The 21,240-nt window shown below is 34.4% G+C and overlaps 2 protein-coding genes across 3 annotated transcripts; both read right to left on the reverse strand.

The window, feature by feature from the left end:
* Positions 1-6,370: 6,370 nt before the first annotated feature.
* LOC136275099 (E3 ubiquitin-protein ligase arc-1-like) lies at positions 6,371-8,618 on the reverse strand. The gene is made up of 3 exons (XM_066083408.1): positions 7,861-8,618; positions 7,497-7,770; positions 6,371-6,376 (listed from the first exon to the last, which is right to left on the reverse strand). Exons 1-3 carry the CDS (start codon positions 8,616-8,618, stop codon positions 6,371-6,373), a joined length of 1,038 nt encoding a protein of 345 aa, XP_065939480.1.
* Positions 8,619-16,138: 7,520 nt separating this feature from the next.
* On the reverse strand, positions 16,139-19,387 carry LOC136274882 (tripartite motif-containing protein 3-like). 2 transcript variants are annotated; one of them, XM_066082684.1, is made up of 2 exons: positions 19,272-19,387; positions 16,139-19,088 (listed from the first exon to the last, which is right to left on the reverse strand). In XM_066082684.1, the coding sequence occupies exon 2, from the start codon at positions 19,056-19,058 to the stop codon at positions 17,268-17,270; it is 1,791 nt and encodes a 596-aa protein (XP_065938756.1). In that variant the 5' UTR covers positions 19,059-19,088; positions 19,272-19,387; the 3' UTR covers positions 16,139-17,267. The 2 variants fall into 2 exon arrangements, with proteins under 2 accessions (XP_065938756.1, XP_065938757.1); XM_066082685.1 differs by having other exon boundaries at positions 19,227-19,334.
* Between the last annotated feature and the right edge of the window lie 1,853 nt (positions 19,388-21,240).

Here is a 21,240-nt window from a genome sequence, read left to right on the forward strand (position 1 = left end):
CGAAAAGCCCTAATAATAATAATAATAAAAAAAGACAAAAACAATAGGTCTTTTCGACCGAAAGTCGAAAAGCCCTAATAACTAGAACTTTTTTTGTCTTCAACAAAAAGTAAGGGCTTTTCGACAGCCCCAGTTTCCCTTTTTATTTAAAATGTCAAAAAATTATCTGTAATCTATTTCCAAATTTTCTGAACACCTTGGTATAACCAGTTGCTTAGATAGGAATTTATGAGTAGTGCAATGTCAAAAGAAAGATAACTCCAGAACTTTACAGGTAGCTACAATTCTAATTTCCAGAGGAATATTTTCAAAAAATCATATTGAAATAAGTATTCATTCCTCGGACACAAAACTTGGTGTGCCTACAGTATTCATGCTCTACATTCTTACAGCAAAGCGTGATAACTCTTTCTAAAAAAAATTTTTTAATTTAAACAAGTTGTTATCTTTAGGCCTTTCAACACCCAATAAGGAGTCAAAAAGTGGCCCCTCGGACCATAATTTTAAGATTGTACTCTTTATTCCAAACAATTGACTGAAAAGATTTTGAAAATCGGAAGAGAAATAAAAAAGTTACAGCAAAATGGCTGTTTTCAACGTTAACCCCTGCAGATCCCTAATGTTTCAATATTATGTACCCAAAACCTTTTCCGGTCTGCGCATTGTTTGTGTCATAATACTAGTGAAATATTGTAATGTTAACTTGAAAACTTTTTGAGAAAACGTGGAACGCGTGATTTCAATTTAACATTGAAACTCCTATAGACAATTTTCATCAACCCATAAAACCGGAAGTACTACATATTTTTTGTTAAGACTTAAAATGTATGTTAACTACTACTACACTAACAATATGAAGGCGTCTTCTTAAATTTCTAAGGTCATTTGATTTTTTTGGTTTTTTTAATCCTCCCTTTTCTCAAGTTTGAGGTCAAATATCTTAAAAACGATAAGATATAGAAAAATATAACAGCTAACAAATTTGTACAACTTGACAAGATACATCTTATTCTAAAATTTGAATGCTCTAACTCAAAAAGTGAGTAAGATATTGCGTTTCATTCAATTTTTAGTGATATCCTTGTAAAAACCGGAAGTAACGAAACCGAAAGTTCAAAACCTTACATACGCGTGTCTTCAACAATTGCTTCAAGACAGTTGCATAATTGTTTCAATATGTCTTTCCGTTTTCAAAAAATCGCTGACACAAATTCTGTCGAGAATAATAATAAAAAAAGACGAAAACAATAGGTCTTTTCGACTGAAAGTCGAAAAGCCCTAATAATAAAAAAAGACAAAAACAATAGGTCTTTTCGACCGAAAGTCGAAAAGCCCTAATAATAATAAAAAAAGACAAAAACAATAGGTCTTTTCGACCGAAAGTCGAAAAGCCCTAATAACTAGAACTTTTTTTGTCTTCAACAAAAAGTAAGGGCTTTTCGACAGCCCCAGTTTCCCTTTTTAATTTAAAGTGTGGAAACAAAAATATCTCTAATCTATTTCCAAATTTTCTAAACGCCTCGGTATAACCAGTTGCTTAGATAGGAGTTTATGAGTACTGCAGTGTGAAAAGAAAGATAACTCCAGAATTTAAAAAGTAGCTACACTTCTAATTTTCAGAAGAATATTTTCAAAAAAATCATTCCAAAGTAAGTATTCATTCCTGGGACGCAAAACTTGGTATGCCAAGAGTGTTTATGCTCTACATTCTTGTAGCAAAGCGAGATAACTCTTCCAAAAAATAATTTTGAAATTTAAACAAGATGTGATCTTTGGGCCTACAAAACCCCTTTAAGGAGTCAAAAAGTGGCCCCCCGGACCATATTTTTTAAAATGTACTCTCTACTCTCAACTATAAGCCGAAAAGATTTTAAATATCGGATGAAAAATAAAAAAGTTACAGTTGAAAGGCTGTTTTGCACGATGGCCCCTGTAGACCCCTTATTTTTAAGAATTGTGTACCCAAAACTTTTTCCGGTCTGCGAAGTGTGTGTCTAAATATACAGATAAAATATTGTAATATTTAAATGGAAACTTTTTGAGAAAACGAATGACGCGTGATTTTAGTTTAACATTGAAACTCCCATAGACGATTTCACCGACCTATAAAACCGGAAGTAGTCAACATATTTTTACAAAACTCGGAATGTATGTTAATAACTTCAATCTTAATAATATTCAGGCGTCATTTAACCTTTTAAATGTCATTTGAATTTTTTTGTTTTTTCATCCCCCCTTTTCTGAAGTTTAGGGCTTTATATCTCAAAAACGGTAAGATATAGAAAGTTGCCTACGCTTACAATTTTGTACAACTAGTTATGATAAATGTAATTCTAAAGTTTGAACGTTCTGAATTGAAAAATAATCAAAATATTGAGTTTCAATCAATTATTGCTATTTTCCTTGTAAAAACCGGAAGTACCGGAACCGGAAATCTGAAACCTTACATTTCATAGAGTGGAAAATTTGCTATAAGACCGTTGAAAAATTGTATCGATATATCTTCCAGTTTTCAAAAAATCGCTGACAGAAATCTGTCGAGAAAAATAATAATAATAACTAGAACTTTTTTTGTCTTCAACAAAAAGTAAGGGCTTTTCGACAGCCCCAGTTTCCCTTTTTAATTTAAAGTGTGGAAACAAAAATATCTCTAATCTATTTCCAAATTTTCTAAACGCCTCGGTATAACCAGTTGCTTAGATAGGAGTTTATGAGTACTGCAGTGTGAAAAGAAAGATAACTCCAGAATTTAAAAAGTAGCTACACTTCTAATTTTCAGAAGAATATTTTCAAAAAAATCATTCCAAAGTAAGTATTCATTCCTGGGACGCAAAACTTGGTATGCCAAGAGTGTTTATGCTCTACATTCTTGTAGCAAAGCGAGATAACTCTTCCAAAAAATAATTTTGAAATTTAAACAAGATGTGATCTTTGGGCCTACAAAAACCCTTTAAGGAGTCAAAAAGTGGCCCCCCGGACCATATTTTTTAAATTGTACTCTCTACTCTCAACTATAAGCCGAAAAGATTTTAAATATCGGATGAAAAATAAAAAAGTTACAGTTGAAAGGCTGTTTTGCACGATGGCCCCTGTAGACCCCTTATTTTTAAGAATTGTGTACCCAAAACTTTTTCCGGTCTGCGAAGTGTGTGTCTAAATATACAGATAAAATATTGTAATATTTAAATGGAAACTTTTTGAGAAAACGAATGACGCGTGATTTTAGTTTAACATTGAAACTCCCATAGACGATTTCACCGACCTATAAAACCGGAAGTAGTCAACATATTTTTACAAAACTCGGAATGTATGTTAATAACTTCAATCTTAATAATATTCAGGCGTCATTTAACCTTTTAAATGTCATTTGAATTTTTTTGTTTTTTCATCCCCCCTTTTCTGAAGTTTAGGGCTTTATATCTCAAAAACGGTAAGATATAGAAAGTTGCCTACGCTTACAATTTTGTACAACTAGTTATGATAAATGTAATTCTAAAGTTTGAACGTTCTGAATTGAAAAATAATCAAAATATTGAGTTTCAATCAATTATTGCTATTTTCCTTGTAAAAACCGGAAGTACCGGAACCGGAAATCTGAAACCTTACATTTCATAGAGTGGAAAATTTGCTATAAGACCGTTGAAAAATTGTATCGATATATCTTCCAGTTTTCAAAAAATCGCTGACAGAAATCTGTCGAGAAAAATAATAATAATAATAATAATAATAATAATAAAAAAACACAAAAACAATAGGTCTTTTCGACCGAAAGTCGAAAAACCCTAATAATAATAATAATAATAAAAAAACACAAAAACAATAGGTCTTTTCGACCGAAAGTCGAAAAGCCCTAATAATAAAAAAAGACAAAAACAATAGGTCTTTTCGACCGAAAGTCGAAAAGCCCTAATAATAAAAAAAGACAAAAACAATAGGTCTTTTCGACCGAAAGTCGAAAAGCCCTAATAAAAAAAGACAAAAACAATAGGTCTTTTCGACCGAAAGTCGAAAAGCCCTAATAATAAAACATCAGAATAACAATAGGTCTTTTCGACCGAAAGTCGAAAAGCCCTAATAAAACAGAACGAAAACAATAGGTTTTTTCGACCGAAAGTCGATAAGCCCTAGCTAGGAACTCACCATAAGTGGACAACTTTAGACACGCTATACACACCATCAGCGTGTCTGTATGGTGTTCCGATAGGGCCACTTCGACCTTCGCACTTTCGCCTTTAGGTCGAAGATGCGAGAGTGCGAAGTTGCAAAGGTGAAAGTGCGACGGCGAAAGTCCAAAGATGCGATGGCAAAAGTGCGAAGGAGTGATACTACTATCGCGCCTTCGCAACTTCACACTTTCGCCTTCGCCTTTTCTGATAGCATTCAGAAAGTCTCGGTCAGGCCATTGTGCTTATTATGAATGTTTATAAATATTTTAATGTTAATATGTGACATATGTGACATATATGTTTACCAGTGCTGGCTATGCCTAATCATTATATACTCCATATAAAATGTGATGTCCGCCATAATGTAAACATGCACATATGCACTTTCAGACTCCTGTCTGTTTACCGTGGATCAAACACTGTTACATAAATTTCATTATGCGACGACACTCCTTGCTCATGTATGGATCTAGAGGAGGACCCCCCCCCCCCCCCCCCCTGGAAAATTATGGTGTTCCAATGGGGCCACTTCGACCTTCGCACTTTATGTCGAAGATGCGAGAGTGCGAAGTTGCGAAGGCGAGAGTGCGACGGCGAAGGAGCGAGAGTGCAAAGATGCGACGGCGAAGATGCGATGGCGAAAGTGTGAAGGCGAAGGAGCGATACTACTATCGCTCCTTCGCCTTCACAACTTTGCACTCTCGCCTTTGCAACTTCGCACTTTCGCCTTCTCATTTATAGCATTCAGTAAGTCTCGGTCTATTACTTAGAAGTTGATGCAAGCACAGTACTCGCAGGCTTTCCGATTAATCCATGATATTATTGGTACGCATGCGCTAGGACATTGTGCTTACTATGAATGTTTATAAATATTTTAATGTGTATATGTGACATATATGTTTACCAGTGCTGGCTATGCCTAATCATTATATAGTCCACATAAAATGTAATGTCCGCCATAATGTATACATATGCACTTCCAGACTCCTGTCACTTACCAGCTGTCTGTTTACCGTGGATCACAGTAATATTCTTATTTCATTATGCGACACTCCTTGCTCATACAGTATGGATCTAGAGGGGGAGCGGGGATACGCCCCCCCCCCCCCGGAAAATTCAATATTAACAACTTCACACATTCAGTAAAGGGGGGGAGAGGGTCCGGATCTCAACCCCAACCCCCCGGAAAATTTGATTTTATCAATTACATATATAATAAAATCTCCAAAATATGTTTGGCTAGAATAGCTGTAACTTCTGTGGAAGCATCCTCAGGTAGTGTAGATTTACGTTTCTTCAAATCATGATCCCCCAGGTTAGGGTAGGGTCACATTACTTAGGATTATACATAGAAAAAAGTCTTAGAAAATCTTCTTCTCAGAAACCAAATTGGCCAGAAAAGCTTTAACTTATGTGGAAGCATCTTCAGATATAGTAGATTCAAGGTTCTTCAAATCAAGAACCTTTTGGTAGGGTGGGGGCCACAATGGGGGTCAAAATTTAAGGTATTTTATACTGGACCACTTCTAATAAATTGTCCAAATATTTTGTATATGAGTCCACAAAGCTGATTTTGTTTTGGCTATTTTTTTCTCAGGTGAGCAATGTGGCCCATGGGCCTCTTGTATTATTTATATTTACATCTCTCTCTCTCTCTCTCTTAATTTCTCTCTAAATCTTAATTATTCATTAAAAGCAAGTATGCAAGTTATCAGTTTTTCTCAATTAGTACATTGCATAGAAGTTACAATCAATTTTTCCATAGATATGGTCATATACAATATCTATTTGTAATTCTGATGTCAGTCCGTCCTATCTATGTTGCTAGGTTACCATCAATTACAAAATAATCCAAACTTTCATAGATACGGACTTACACGGGCTGACCTCAGACTTTCAAGTAGTTATAGTAACCATGGTAACCTTAATATATGGAAGAATTGGCTTTTACTTCTGTGAAATGTGCTGATCGACAATAATGATCAATTTCACAAAACCAGCTAAGGCAATTGAGAGTTATATATTTTGTCTGCAATTCTCACTGTCTTCATTATCAATATGACACATGAAAGCATTTCATTGTTTAATTGCATGAGGCCTGATTAAGCACCTGATAATTTAAATATTTCCTCTCAGTGATAGATGGTTTTCCTAACTATGAGATGATGTACTTTTATATAGCAGTGTAAAGTTAAGAGAACTTTCTACCTCTGAGAAAAAAATGTATGTAATGTCAAGAGTCTATGTTATTGATGTAATCAACCACACTTCATAATTATACAGTTTATTTACATTGATTATTTAATATACACACATAAACAGTATACATTGTATTGCATTTAGATTTAACATATATTGGATATAATAATATTACACACACAGTTTGATGGTATATGCAATGTTTGAAGTTTCAATAACAACTCTTGCATGGTCTGTTGACAATCTTACCCAATATATAAACACAGTTAGTTTACATTCAATGAATAAAACAATCAGTCAGCTAGTTGACATACATTATGTAAACACAGTAAGTTATATATAGTTTGTTCACATACAAGATGTAAACAGTCAGTTTGTTTACACGTAAACATGTTATCAAACAAATTTAATTTATTTACATGTAACATTTAGCTGTTGTCAGTTGAGAACTTAATTTAAATATAATTCAATATCATGAACCGTTTGATTATTACAAATCATGGTTTGTTTCATTTGTAATATGGATTTCCTTCACTAATGTTACATGTAAATAAATAAACAAATAGTTTGATTATCATAAACACAGTTTGTTTATATGTTATATTGTATTTTCTTCACTTTACCTGTTATCTCAGCCACAAAGAGGTTGTCTCTGGTGTCCACACATAAACCCCATGGATGCTGTAAATGACAGTTGTCAATGTAGCGGAGGAACTGTCCGTCCTGGTCAAGGATGTGGATACGGTGGTTGTTACCGTCTGCTGTCAGGATCCGACCCTGGCCGTCTGTTGTGATGCCGAGTGGATCAAATGATCCCTTGGTAGTAGAGGGAAGACCAGTGTAAGTAAACCGGAGTTTCCCGGCCTGATTGACCACCACTACTGCACGGGCGTCATAGTCTGACACACAGATATCTAGGTTCCTGTTCTCACTGATGTATTTAATGTACTCACCAGATGAATAGAGAGGTTGTCCTTTGTCGTTGTACTGAATACTTTGTTTCTCTGTGGATCCAGAGTAACACACAACTTTTGATGGTTTATCATCATCACTGTCCATAACAACCAGGAGGTCACCAAAGGAGGTACTACAGACACTGTGAGGTCTCCACCCCCGTAGTCTGATCACTACCTTTATCTTTTTATTCTTCACTATGTTCACAGTTCTATCACCATAATCAGTATAAACTAGATCCCCACTCCTTGTCACTGCTATGTCCTGTGGACGGTTCCCTGACTTGGTTTGGACTGACTTCACTAGTTTCCCACTGAGGTTGTACAGTCTCAGGATTTTGTCACCACCACACGTCCACATGATCTCTTCATCACTCAGACAGGACACACTGCGTAATCCTACATACTTGGTGTATATCTGTGTGATGATCCGTGGTACATCAATGAGCGGTCTGTCCGGGGGAGAGGACTCAGCACCGGGAGATTCCATGGTGTAGCCATGTTCTTCTGTTTTGATAGATAACGCTGACAGAGAACCAAACTGTTGATAAAGCTGTTCTTTGTTGATCTTCTGAGGGGTAAAACTTGGTAATGACACTGTGTGTTTTGGAGGCAATCTTCTGAATTCATCATTCTTGGATTTGTACGCACAGACACGGCTGACATCATTGGAGTCCAGTAATGTCTTCAGTTCAGCAATGGTCTGTGTGATTTCAGAAATGGTGTGTTTAATTTCATCTTCCTGTTTGTCTAAGACGGCCAGGTGTTTGGTGTCCATATCCTCCACGTTAGATTTCATGTTAATGATTATGGTGTCTATTTCTCTGTGCAAGTCTTCTCCATGTTTGTCGATTTCTGTTGTTAATTTCTGGGAGTTTTCATTCAGAGCAGATTTCTGGACTGGGATAATAGAAGCAATCTCTTGGTATTTAAGATAAATGGATTTCTCTAGTTCTTGTAAATCTTTTTGAATGATTTCTTTCTTGTTATCCATAGTTTTAGCTATATCAATAAATTTATGGCCATGGTGTTCTTCAGAGGAATCACATGTTGCACAAATAGGAATTTCACATTGCTCACAGTAATGTTCACATATTTTTGAGGAATGCTTTTGACACTTAAGAGTATATACCCTCTTTTCAAATGGCACCACTTTGTGTTCTTTGGATTGATCAGATAAATGGTCCACCTCACAGGCTTTACACAGATATTTGTCACAAATGGCACAGTACATAGGGGGGCCCGGGGTCTCACAGAGATGACACCGTAACACATCCTGAAGGCTGTAATCCGTGTCCATGGTCAGACACTTTAATGTGATTTTAACAGATATTCTAAAGAAAAAAATCGATCACTAATAGTTTATCATACATATCATTATTCAATTAATGTCAATATAATTTCCATGTTGAAAGTGCACACGTATACAAAATTTCGAGCTTCTTGATTAAGACCTTCTTAACACTGCTTAACGCATTTTATTATTTATTCCATTTTGAATTTTTTGAAAAATGAAATAGTAATTAATTAACTAATTAAAAAAACAAACCTCAACAAATATCCAAAATGGCGATTACGGTATTTTTCTTCCTGGTCTTGTTGGCCTTTGTGATCGTCATGTGATTAATTTAAATATATAGCAGGGGTGGATTTATTTAGGTCGTCAAAACATCGCTGAGACAAAAATAATTCCGGAATTCCCCTTTGACATTGGTGCGTTTCCGCCCCAGACAGGAGCTGATTTCTTTTATGAGATGAAAAATAAGGTGTAATATATTTGACTATTCCAGTTTTGTAATAGTGCGAGATCATATGAGTTTTTGATAGGTTTTTTTTGGGGGGGGAGAGGGGGGGGGTTGGATTGGCCGTTCGTTCGCCCTAAAACGCGTTCGCATTTGACGCCGGTCGCCCTATGAATTTAAATAGAGAATAATAGATACCATTTTCCATATCACAGCTTGTATCAGCCCGAGACTCTAATATCAACCCGAGGGCCGAAGGCCTGAGGGTTGATATTGGTCGAGGGCTGATACAAGCTGTTATATGGAAAAGGGTATCTATTATTATATTTATTACATACTTAGTAATAAATTTAAAAAGAAAACCCATCAACTTGAACAAATTGATTATTCATATCATTTGAAAAAAGTCAGGACATGTACATGTATTTAATAAAAATATGAGTTCTTCTTGTTTTAACAAACATGAAGCTACAGAACGGAATTTCATCAGGTTTTAAATGTTGACTGCTTTAAAACATTTGCTAGCATTTGAAGTTTTCAACTGCACTTAAAAATGTCGACTGTAACTGAAAATGTTTTATTTTTCGTCTGTTAACATGCAAAAATGTTGAAGCGAAAAAAGGCAGAGGAGTTCCGCAAGGGGTGTGATACGGATCCGTATCAGCCCTGGAGGGCTGATAACCTGTATCAGCCCCGGAGGCCGATACGGATTTTGTGATGTCATCTGTATCACATGTGCAAAAAACCTGTATTTATTACTAAGTATGTAATAAAAAGGATTAATATATAGAGAATAATACATACCCTTTTCCATATCACAGCTTGTATCAGCCCGAGACTCCAATATCAGCCCGAGGGCCGAAGGCCCGAGGGATGATATTGGTCGAGGGCTGATACAAGCTGTGAAATGGAAAAGGGTATCTATTATTATATTTATTACATACTTAGTAATAAATTTAAAAAGAAAACCCATCAACTTGAACAAATTGATTATTCATATCATTTGAAAAAAGTCTGGACATGTACATGTATTTAATAAAAAATATGAGTTCTTCTTGTTTTAACAAACATGAAGCTACAGAACGGAATTTCATCAGGTTTAAAAGTTGACTGCTTTAAAACATTTGCTAGCATTTGAAGTTTTCAACTGCACTTAAAAATGTCGATTGTAACTGAAAATGTTTTATTTTTCGTCTGTAAACATGCACAAATGCCGTAGCCAAAAAAGGCAGAGGAGTTCCGCAAGGGGTGTGATACGGATCCGTATCAGCCCTGGAGGGCTGATAACCTGTATCAGCCCCGGAGGCCGATACGGATTTTGTGATGTCATCTGTATCACATATGCAAAAAACCTGTATTTATTACTAAGTATGTAATAAATTTAAATATTTTTGTATCCTGACCAATTTAACATTATGAAGAGATTAATTAATAAAAACAATACCACCCTTTGACTGACTGTGAGATGATAGCGATATACGAAGACTTGTGAATTGATTTAATACATTGTCTTTAATTTTTTTAATGTTACTTTATTTTATATTGTTCTGTTATTATTTTGTAATTATTTTAAATTTCACCTCATAATATAACCATATTAATTATAATTATGAAATCTCCGTATATATCTAATTAAGAGATTAAAGGATCGTGTTATGTAAATTCTTCAAAGATATGTGATAATCATATGATTGGCTTCTGAATGAGCCAATTAATTAATTAAGGTCTCAATTTCTTTAATTGTTTAAAAAACATCAAGCAAATCATTATCAAAACAACAGGACGGTTATGGACAATAAAATCTTACAGTTATACCAATTAAGTTTTTTTAATGAAGGAAAAACATGAAATAACGTTATACGAATAATTAATAAAAGTTAACAAAAGTAAATGAAATAACTTTTGATATGGTTTATTAAAAAAAAAGGCCCGGGCTTAATTTTCAAGCTCATGTGGTACTTTGACGTAAATAAGTAGTATGCCTTTCTGGATCCACATGTGTGGATTTTTGTTTAAATATCAAGAGGATTTTTGTGCAATTTTGGTAATATTAAATGTTAAAATTGATATTGACACCTACATAATACGCCTCGCTTAATTAATAATTAAGACTCTTAATATGGATATTATATAATACGTATATCAGCGTATCAATGTAATAACAAGAAAACTAACATAGAAAAATTATTTCTGAAACTTATCAAAAATATCAAATTTTAACGTTAGTAAACAAAGTGATTTGAAGAGGAAAAATTAAAGATGGTGACAAAACATCCAATCTCAAAATGAATTATTATGCCCTTTTTCTCAATTGTTTTTTATTTTCTTTTTCCTCTTACTCAATGGACGTGTGCGAACATTTTACCTACCATATACTACATGTACCTTCTAGCAATTTTAAGTTAGGTCTCCTTCTTAAATAAAGCAACAGGAACACCTGGAATAGTTTGAACCAAGCACTTTTTACGAATTGTCCGGATTTTAGCCCCCCACCCCCCGGAAGATCAAAACACAATGTTTTTTTCAGCTTTTCGTCTTGGATTTTTGTCCATTTTTCTCTCCGTCTGTCTATCTTTCTGTGTACAAAATCTTCTTAATTTAGCTTCTACGAATGAACTGAGTAGTCCTGTATATTTCACTACATGTGTCAGATTCTACGAAAATTTTGTACTGCAATAAAAAGTTATGCCAAGGATTACTCCTCACACCAAGTCTGACAAGTGGGGTGAATGATAACATTTAAACCTTTTCTCTTGTTCTCCTTTTTAATTTTACTTATTTCTTCTTTTTTCATCTTTTACAGGTACCAATGGCCACACTGGGAGTTCACTGTTGCTGCACCAGAATCCCTGCTTTTATATATTATTAGGAATAAATTATAAATCGTGTTTTTAGTATTTTATGTCTTTTTTACAAAAACCACCCAACACTATCGTTTTTTAAATTTTTTGTCAAAAAATGACGGACACAAAAATGTGCATACAACTGATGGCAACATCGTAACTTTTAGTTTTATATCATTGATGAAGATGGACAAACGTAGAATGGACATTTCTTTTGGCGCTGCGCACTCCTTTTTAGCTCACCTGAGCTGAACATTTTTATCTGAAACCAATGAAAAACTCCACACATTTATTGATAAATGGAATACATGTATAGCGATGAGCTACATGTAATATAAAGATTGTGGCTTGAAAATGTTTTGGTGAATAGAACGTTTAGGTACAAATATTGTTATGTTTTGCTAAAACAGCATCTTGGTTTTCTGGCTGTCATGAAATGTAAGGTGACAGTATATTAAATGAAAGAAATCATTAAAATGCAAAGTAACTACAATTTTAAAGGCAATTCAAAGCACCCCTTTGTCTTTGGAACAATCTTTGTAAAAATGGTCCTCTTTAGAAATTGTATTAACTGTATGCAGGGAAATATTCGAAATATTCGCCCCCATTTTATTTTCGCCCTCGTTGTCAGTGGGGAAATTTAAGACTGGGTGAATTCCAAAGTCTCAAATATATATCCCTTTAATCACAACTTTGTCTGGGCAAATTAAAGACGTGTCAAAACCGTTCACAACCAAAGAAGGGCGAAAATAACCCTTTATACATCAATAACACTGCAACACACGAGATGAATGGTAGGATAAATTTATATCAATTAAACAAGTGAATTCTGATGAAACTGTTTGGCACCTTGTGTGAACACATAGGGAATTTTGTCAATGGATGAATTTTGACAATTTAGCAGAACAACTGAATGATTTTAATCACTTAGTATGAAAAAAAATATATGTAAAGCTTCATGACAAAAAGTCTTTTTTGACACTACTGGATCAACTTTGATCAATATTAAAATTGTTTCTTATATTGTCACTCTCTAAAGGATAGTTTAAATCGTGATTAAATCTTTAAAATAACAGACTACCAAAAATCCCTTTTCAGGTGGATGATGGGAATGTCTTCATTTTGAACTTCACCTGAGTAATCTGTGCCACCGTCTTGAAAATAAATTCATAAACTGAAGAAAAAAGGTTTTTAAATTAATTTGAAATGGTATGGCCTTTTGAGAATATTCAGCTTGGGAAATGATCTGTGGAAATTCCCTTTCTGAATTATATCTAGTGATGTTCTCTTGCTAGTATAAAAGACGTTCATGATCCCAAATTGGTCGCCATTACTGAAAGAAATTGTTAATATTGTATAAATCAGCCACCTATTTCATCCATGTATCTGTGTTGTCTTTTTTATAAATGTTGTCCTGGTTCTTAATTGTCATCCGGATGGCGATTTCTGGCTGTCAATTCATAATTCCGGATTCAAGATTTAAAATTATTTTTAAATGGGAAAGCTAACAGTCAGCTGCATGTCGATAATAATACTCTGTAGATTAGTTCATATAGGAAGACCATCAAATCAAATGCATGACTGTTAAAATGAAATTTTCTGACAGTTTTTGTTTAGATAGAAAAAAAACCTATCTCCTGTAAACCTTTATTATTTATTTACAAATAGCAATACCCATAGCCGAAGTAAGTAAATATATATATATATATATATATATATATATATATATATATATATATATATATATATATATATATATATATATATATATATATATATATAATAATAATTAAGGGGTAAAATTGAAACCCCGAAACAAGGTTTCATACAAGGTCCCCGCAACTATCATGGTATATATCTTTTTTTTACGTGTACATTATCCAATACTGGTTAAGGGGGCGTAGTTCGAATGTTACTCTAAATATTTTTTAGCAGTGATAATTTTATAACAGGTTTAACCACTTTGAACTCTGTTCAGAATCGGATATGGCTGTTTTACTAGGCTTTGCTTACTGTCACACTTGTATCAGATGAAAAACACTATTGTCATATTTTGATATATTATTAATGGTTCAGTTGTAAAGATGATTAGGGAATAAGATGAAAACGCAGGAAAGTGATGATGATCAGAAGGTCTAAAGCGGGTTTAGATCGTTAAAGATCATCATTAAGTACATGATCTAGTCAATGTACTTCTAATTCTAATTTGAATGTGATTTATAATTAATAACCTGATTGGTTTTTATTTATCGAAACAGAAGAATATTCCACAATGGATTCTCAAGGTGCAGAGTCCGACCTCTTTGATAAACCGCTCACTGATGAACCAAAATTTCTCACCGAAATAAAGACAGAGTATGGGTTTTTCAGTCAGTTACGATGTATATCCTTGGTGGGCGATGAGGATTTCTGGATTTGTGGTAGTGACAAAATCACGAGACTCTACAACATCCGGAGTGAACTATTGAAGACAACCGAAACCAAGACCGGAAACATGCCAGAGGACATAGCAGTGATAAAAATTAATGAACTAGTTTATACAGATAAGAAGGAGGGAACTATAAACGTTTTAAAAAAAAACCCTCACAGATACAGACAGTGATCAGCTTACATGGATGGAAACCTTTCGGTGTCTGTAATACCTTCTCTGGAGATCTCCTGGTCATTATTGAAAGTGATAATAAGCAAACAAAAATTGTACATTATTCTGCTTTCACAGAGAAACAAAGTATTCAGTACGACGACAAAGGACAACCTCTCTTCTCATATGATGGAACTAAATACATAAGTGAGAACAGGAATCTAGATATCTTTGTTTCAGATTTTGGAGCCAATGCTGTGGTGGTTGTCAATAAGGCTGCATGGGGAAGATCGATTTACCTACGATGGTCTTCCCTCTACTATCATGGAATGCTTTAGACCAATCAACATTAAAACAGACAGGGGCTTTAGGAATGGTTTGAATTCTACGGCGAACTGTACACGCATGATTTACGCGCATGTAACAATTCGTTGTGTTACTTAATGCCAAGTGTGCTGTTACCGCTGAGGGTAAAGCCCCTTTCACAATTGTCGCACGAGCAGAAGCAAGAAAATTTTCGTGCGACTGAAAAAATTAATTCAGATGTAGCTTGTAAACTGTTGCCAAAATAATCATTATAAAAAAGTACTCGTACAAAAACTGCACAAATCAGAGCGACCGTTTTGCGATGTAAACGGAAGTTGAAACTTAAGATATATCTTGCGTCTATATGCAACTGTTGTTCAATGAAAGCGAGTGATGTAATATAATACGATAGGATCGCACGAAATACCAGATGATCGGACGATTGAATGTGCACCAATGCGATTGGACAAGCGGGGTGATCGACCGATCATGCGTTTCATCGTGCGAGTCAAAGGGGGTATATATACCCTCGTTTCCCATGCTCTTTAGTAGACAAAGCTGAATGTAAGAGAAGATATCACCAAAAATAATAACAGCCAAAATCAATGTGACCTGAAACAGATTTGCGTATACAGTGTAAACTGTATAAGGAGTATTCGCTCCCGTTTTATTTTCGCTCATTTCACTCTTTTTGTCAGTTAGCGGATTAAGAATAGGCGAATTACAATGTCTCACATCATCTCTCTTTTACCACAGTATTACTGGAGCGAATACAGGACGAAGCAAAACCGTAAGTAGAAGCAAAAAGATCACGGGGCAAAACTAAACCTGTAGCAAACATGGAAACTGAAATTTACAAAAAAATCTTGCAATGATAGTAAAACGTTGCAAGGTTACATGCGATTACATTATGTAACAGTCTCATGGTCGTACAACACACGCATAACAGCTAATATTTATCATACGATCTTCAAAAATCATGCATTACTCTTGCAAGTACACAAAACGTTGTACAGTGTTCGTGCAAATGTTCGTGCGTTGCTTTGCAATAATTTAGATCTCATTCGGTTGCATGCGAATACGCTTGTGCAACGTAATTTTCGATAGCTCTTGCGAAGCCAAAACATTTCGATCGCAAAGTGTTGCAAAGTGCTCGTGCGCCAAATTTGAAAGGGGCTTAATAGAACAATAGATTATAAACTGCGTCTTAACCGACCAGATTTCAGTATTTGCATGAAAGTATAATAAATCAGCATATTCAACACTGCTGGAAAAATGATTTTTTATTATAATGTTTCTTGTCTGATCAGATTCAAGTTATTATACAATAAAGTATTGATCAAGAATAAGAATATTACGTGAATATTTGATAAATACGCGATTTCATATAAATATGTAAAACAGTTAATCAATATGTAATGTTTACATTAAATTATATATAAACTAATATTTTCTAAGTTCGTTGTCTGTGATATATGTTTTGAATTGCTATGCAGCACGAGATAATACACTGTGTGCACTGAATTAGAATATGATTATCAAACGACATACACTGTTATTAGTAAATCCACCCTCCTGTGCCGTCATACATTTTACATAAACCATGAATTCAATAAAATTCTTGCAAGTAGATTTGTAATTTCTAAGTTATTATAGGTGCACATCAAAAACTCAAATCAGTGTTTACTTGGAGATATTTTATAAGCGTTTTTCATCCTTATATTCAACATAATTCAATAATGACAAAGGGAAATAACTCTTTTCTATTTTTCTCTAAGTGATATATCTAAATGCTATAATTTTTCTAATGTAAACAATTTTTTCTTTTTTTTTATATTAATTTTAGTTTTCTGGCATAGTAAGCAATAAAATTTAAATATATAAACAAGTATCCATCCACTTTTAATTAATTTTTAAACAAGAAAAAGTGTGATTTTCAGATGATAATTTTAGCCTTTGGTTTTTATTACCTTACATCTTAAATAGTATGGATACATATATATTTCATTTATTTTTTGATGAAATTCAAGTCCAATAAGTTAAAAAAAGTTAAGTTTTTTAACTTTGAACCCATAATTTTATAGGTACGGAGTTACCTTTAGTAAAACCGTAAGAAAATAGTTACACAACAATCAGATATATTTTGTAAATATACACATCTTATTCTATATATTTACATATGCATCTGATCAAATGTTCCATGAAGCCCTTTGGACTATATTAGACCTGATCACATGACTTACTCCCACATAATCCAAGAACTGATTTAAATTCATTAAAATAAAAGAGTCAGTTTGCCTTCATATTTTGGCGGCATAAAATATATACATAAACAAAATCAGTTTGATAAAATTTATGATTCATATTGACCCCCTAACGTAATTGGTTAATTCTCAATTACTATGTACACATTGTCTCTAATTAAAACCTTTAAACTGTTGACAGTGTACATGTAGTTGTATAAATTCAACATGTTTTTACGTGTTATATTGGATTTGTATTACTTCACTTGTAACCAGTTCGCCTACAAAGAGGTTGTCTCTGGAGTCCACACATAAACCCCATGGAGCGCATAAATGACAGTTGTCAATGTAGCTGAGGAACTGTCCGTCCTGGTCAAGGATGTGGATACGTTTTTTGTACCAGTCTGACGTCAAGATCCGACCCTGGCTGTCTGTTGCGATGCCATATGGACTAAATGATCCCTTGGTAGAAGGAGGACCAGTGTAGATAAACCGGAGTTTCCCGGCCTGATTGACCACCACTACTGCACCGGCTCCATTGTCTGACACACAGATATCTTGGTTCCTGTTCTCACAGATGTATTTACTATTGCTATATCCACCAGATGAATAGAGAGGTTGTCCTTTGTCATTAAACTGAATACTTTGTTTCTCTGTGGAGCCAGAGTAACACACAACTTTTGTTTCTTTATTATCATCACTGTTCATGACTAGCAGGAGTTCACCAGAGAGGGTAATACAGACATAGCAAGGTCTCCAGCCATGTAGTCTTACCACTGATTCTATATGTGTATTTTTCACTATATTCACGGTTCTCTCTTTTTCATCAGTATAAATCAGATCCCCACTCCTTGTCACTGCTATGTCTTTTGGTTTTTTTCCTGACTTGGTTTCGATTGTCTTCAATTGTTGTCCCCGGAGATTGTAGAGTCTCATTTTTTTGCAACCACCACAAACCCATATTTTGTCATCGTTCAGACAGGATATACCGGGTAATTCATTAAAAAATCCATGCTTTGTCTTTATTTTAGTGATAACCCGTGGTTCATCAATGAGCAGGTTGTCCGGAGGGGAGAACTCTGCAGTAGGAGGATCCAATGTGGAATACTGTTCTGTGTCGATAGATAACGCCGAGAACTCTGCACCAGGAAAATCCAATGTGATATAATGTTCTGTGTCGATAGATAACGCCGAGAACGCTGCACCAGGAGAATCCAATGTGGAATAATGTTCTGTGTCAATAGATAACGCCGACAAAGAACCAAACAGCTGAGAAATCTTTTCACTATTGATTTTCTGAGGGTTAAAGCTTGGTAAAGAAACTAATAGTTTAGGGGGCAATCTTCTGAATTCAGCATTCCTGGATTTGTAAGGGAAGACAAGGCTAGCATTATTGGAATTTAGTGATTTCTTTATATCAGCAGTGATCTGTGCTATTTTAGAAATGTTACGCTTGATTTCATCTTCTTGATTATTTAGTACATCGAGGTATTCGGAGTTCATTGCACTGAGATCTGATTCCAGTTTCTCGATAAAAGCGTCTATTTCTTTATGCATGTCTTCTCTATGTTTGTTAAAAGCTGTTGTCAATTTTTGGGAGTTTTTCTCGAAATCGGCTCTTTGAATTGGGATGTTAGATACAATCTCTTGATATTTAGGATAAATGGATTTCTCTAATTCTTGTAGATCTCTCTCGAGGACTTTTTTTTTGCTTTCAAGAGTTTCCTTTATGTCGACAAATTTATGACCTTGATGCTTTTCAGAGGAAACACACTGTACACAAATAGGAACGTCACATTGTTCACAGTGAAGTTCAGATTGTTTATTGGAATGTTCTCGGCATATAGGAGAAGATCCCCTATTTTCAAATGGCACCACTTTGTGTTCTTTGGATTGATCAGAAAGATGTTCCCCCACACAGGCTTTACACAGATGTATGTGACAAATGTCACAGTACATAGGGGTCCCCGGGGTCTCACAGAGATGACATCGTAACACGTCTTGGCACCAACTCCAGGGGTCCATAACGAGCCTCAATGAGCTTTAAAACAAATTCTGAAAAAAACAATCACGTTCTTGATAATGACCTTAAGGATAGAAACCCGATTTATTTCGTTTGACTTAATTTGTAGTTTACTAATAGACCTATCTCATTTAGGAATATAATTTATGCCAAATAGTTGGTAATTTTACCTTATATTTATCAGAATCTAGTTCAGTATTAAACAATCAACAAACCTCTGCAATCCACCTTTCTGTCAAGCTGCCAATAGCTATCTGCCACGCCGGCCACTGTTTCTTGCTTCGTTCTGGATAATGCATTCTCATGGGGGCGGGATTTATTATCTATTTATGTATTGTATGCTCAAAAAATAAAAATATCAGCGTTTCAAGGAAAAAACCCACAAAAGCAATGCTTTATAATACACTTTGTAGATAATCAAAATTAATTTATCCTTAATGTAAATCAAGGATATTGTGTCATGAATATTTATGAGATAATATAATGGTACTTATATCTATTTATGAATAAAATTTGCTAATAATCTAGGAAATGTCTTCACCAGAGGAAATGCTAACATCTTTATATTTTAACATATTGGAAATGATGTTCGTAAACTATGAGTGATTTCTACCGTATAAGCAATAATGGGGAAATTAATTGAAAGCCTTCTTTCATTTTCGGTAAACTGCATGCCAACAAAAAGAGGAAGACAGGCTTTGGTGGATTTCTGTTAATGTGAGTTTGTATCAATGTGACAGCTTGCAATGATATAATATTAAACGATTACTTTAAAACTGCATACACTAATTATCCGCAAATGATTTGAAGTATACATAGAAATAGGGATATGACAAGTTGAAGTACAATTAAAGTAAATAAAATGCGTAAATTCGTTTCTTCAATCTTCTTTAGTATCTATGTTGTCTCTGTTTTGTATAAATGTTTTTCCCCAAACGTGAATTTTTGGGGGTAATTTTCAAGTCGAGCACATGCTAAAAATACATATCTTTAAGTAGTTTAGAAGGATGGGCTTGTATGCAGAACTGGAGGACCTTTAAATCAAAAGCGTTTAAAGCAGGTTTATTCTTGTTTGCGGTATTCGCAGTGATTTTGAATAGAGATCATTTAACCGTAACGCACAGTGTTTGTACACATTGACGTAATGTCAAAATACTGTGTAAAAGATCAAAAAGATATTTGCGAAGCGTTTCGATAAATGACAAACCTGTTTACATTGAGAAGAGAAATGATAAATGATAAATATTTTCAAAATAAATCTAAGTGGTGGAAACGTGGGTTTTTGTTTAACATTTAAAATATTGAAAAGAGTTTCCCTTCCCCTTCGCCACAAGTTTTTCAGCCCCATACGCAACGTGGGGTTTTCGATCAAATACTCCATAATTCATAATTTGGTATAGTTTTCATTAAGAATTTCGATTTCCTATTCTAAGAGAACGATTTTGGCCGAAAAAAATGCAGTAAGATTCAAACGTTTTCATAAATGACACAAAAATAATACGTGGCGCCTATCTTGATGACCTACTTTCACTGTATGTGCGTTTGTACATGGTGTTTTAACTTACAAATCATTAGTGGCTACGAAGTATTTCATTTGTAAAATATGGAGGTTTAAATATTTAATACGGGCAATTCTATTCAATAATATTGATTTATATAGTGTTTTTATTCGAATCTTTGAAATTGACGTACTCAGCTTTGAAGAAGGAGAAAATAATCAGCACTTCTGGCATCGCATCGTTTTGCGCACAACCCATGCAAGATAGAACTTAATTTATGGTAGATAAAGCAATGAAATACTGTGAGCATATATGGACAAAGAAACAATTTAACGTCAATATTTTCACTCCTTGGTGGCGTCGAGTGCACCAGTTCTTCAACATGTAATCATGTAACAAGTTGATCTACTTAAACTTAATTTAATTAACAGTTGGACACGGACCTAAACGATACTTTACAGAAAAATGTTCGTCAAAAATATTATAAATGCAATTCAAATTGTTTCAAAAACTTCCAACTGAGAATTTACCACGTTACATTCTAGGAGACAAAACATTACAAGTTCCAAATTTGAAATTTTGAAATCTGTATTAAAACCGCCCATTTGACCAATGGAAAATCATGTGATTAGCTTTCTACTTTTTCAAGCTTGCAGACCGAGCTCTCTGGTAGGATTTTTGTGAT

Source organism: Magallana gigas, chromosome 4 (genome assembly GCF_963853765.1).
Source record: "Magallana gigas chromosome 4, xbMagGiga1.1, whole genome shotgun sequence".
Lineage (NCBI taxonomy): Eukaryota > Metazoa > Mollusca > Bivalvia > Ostreida > Ostreidae > Magallana > Magallana gigas.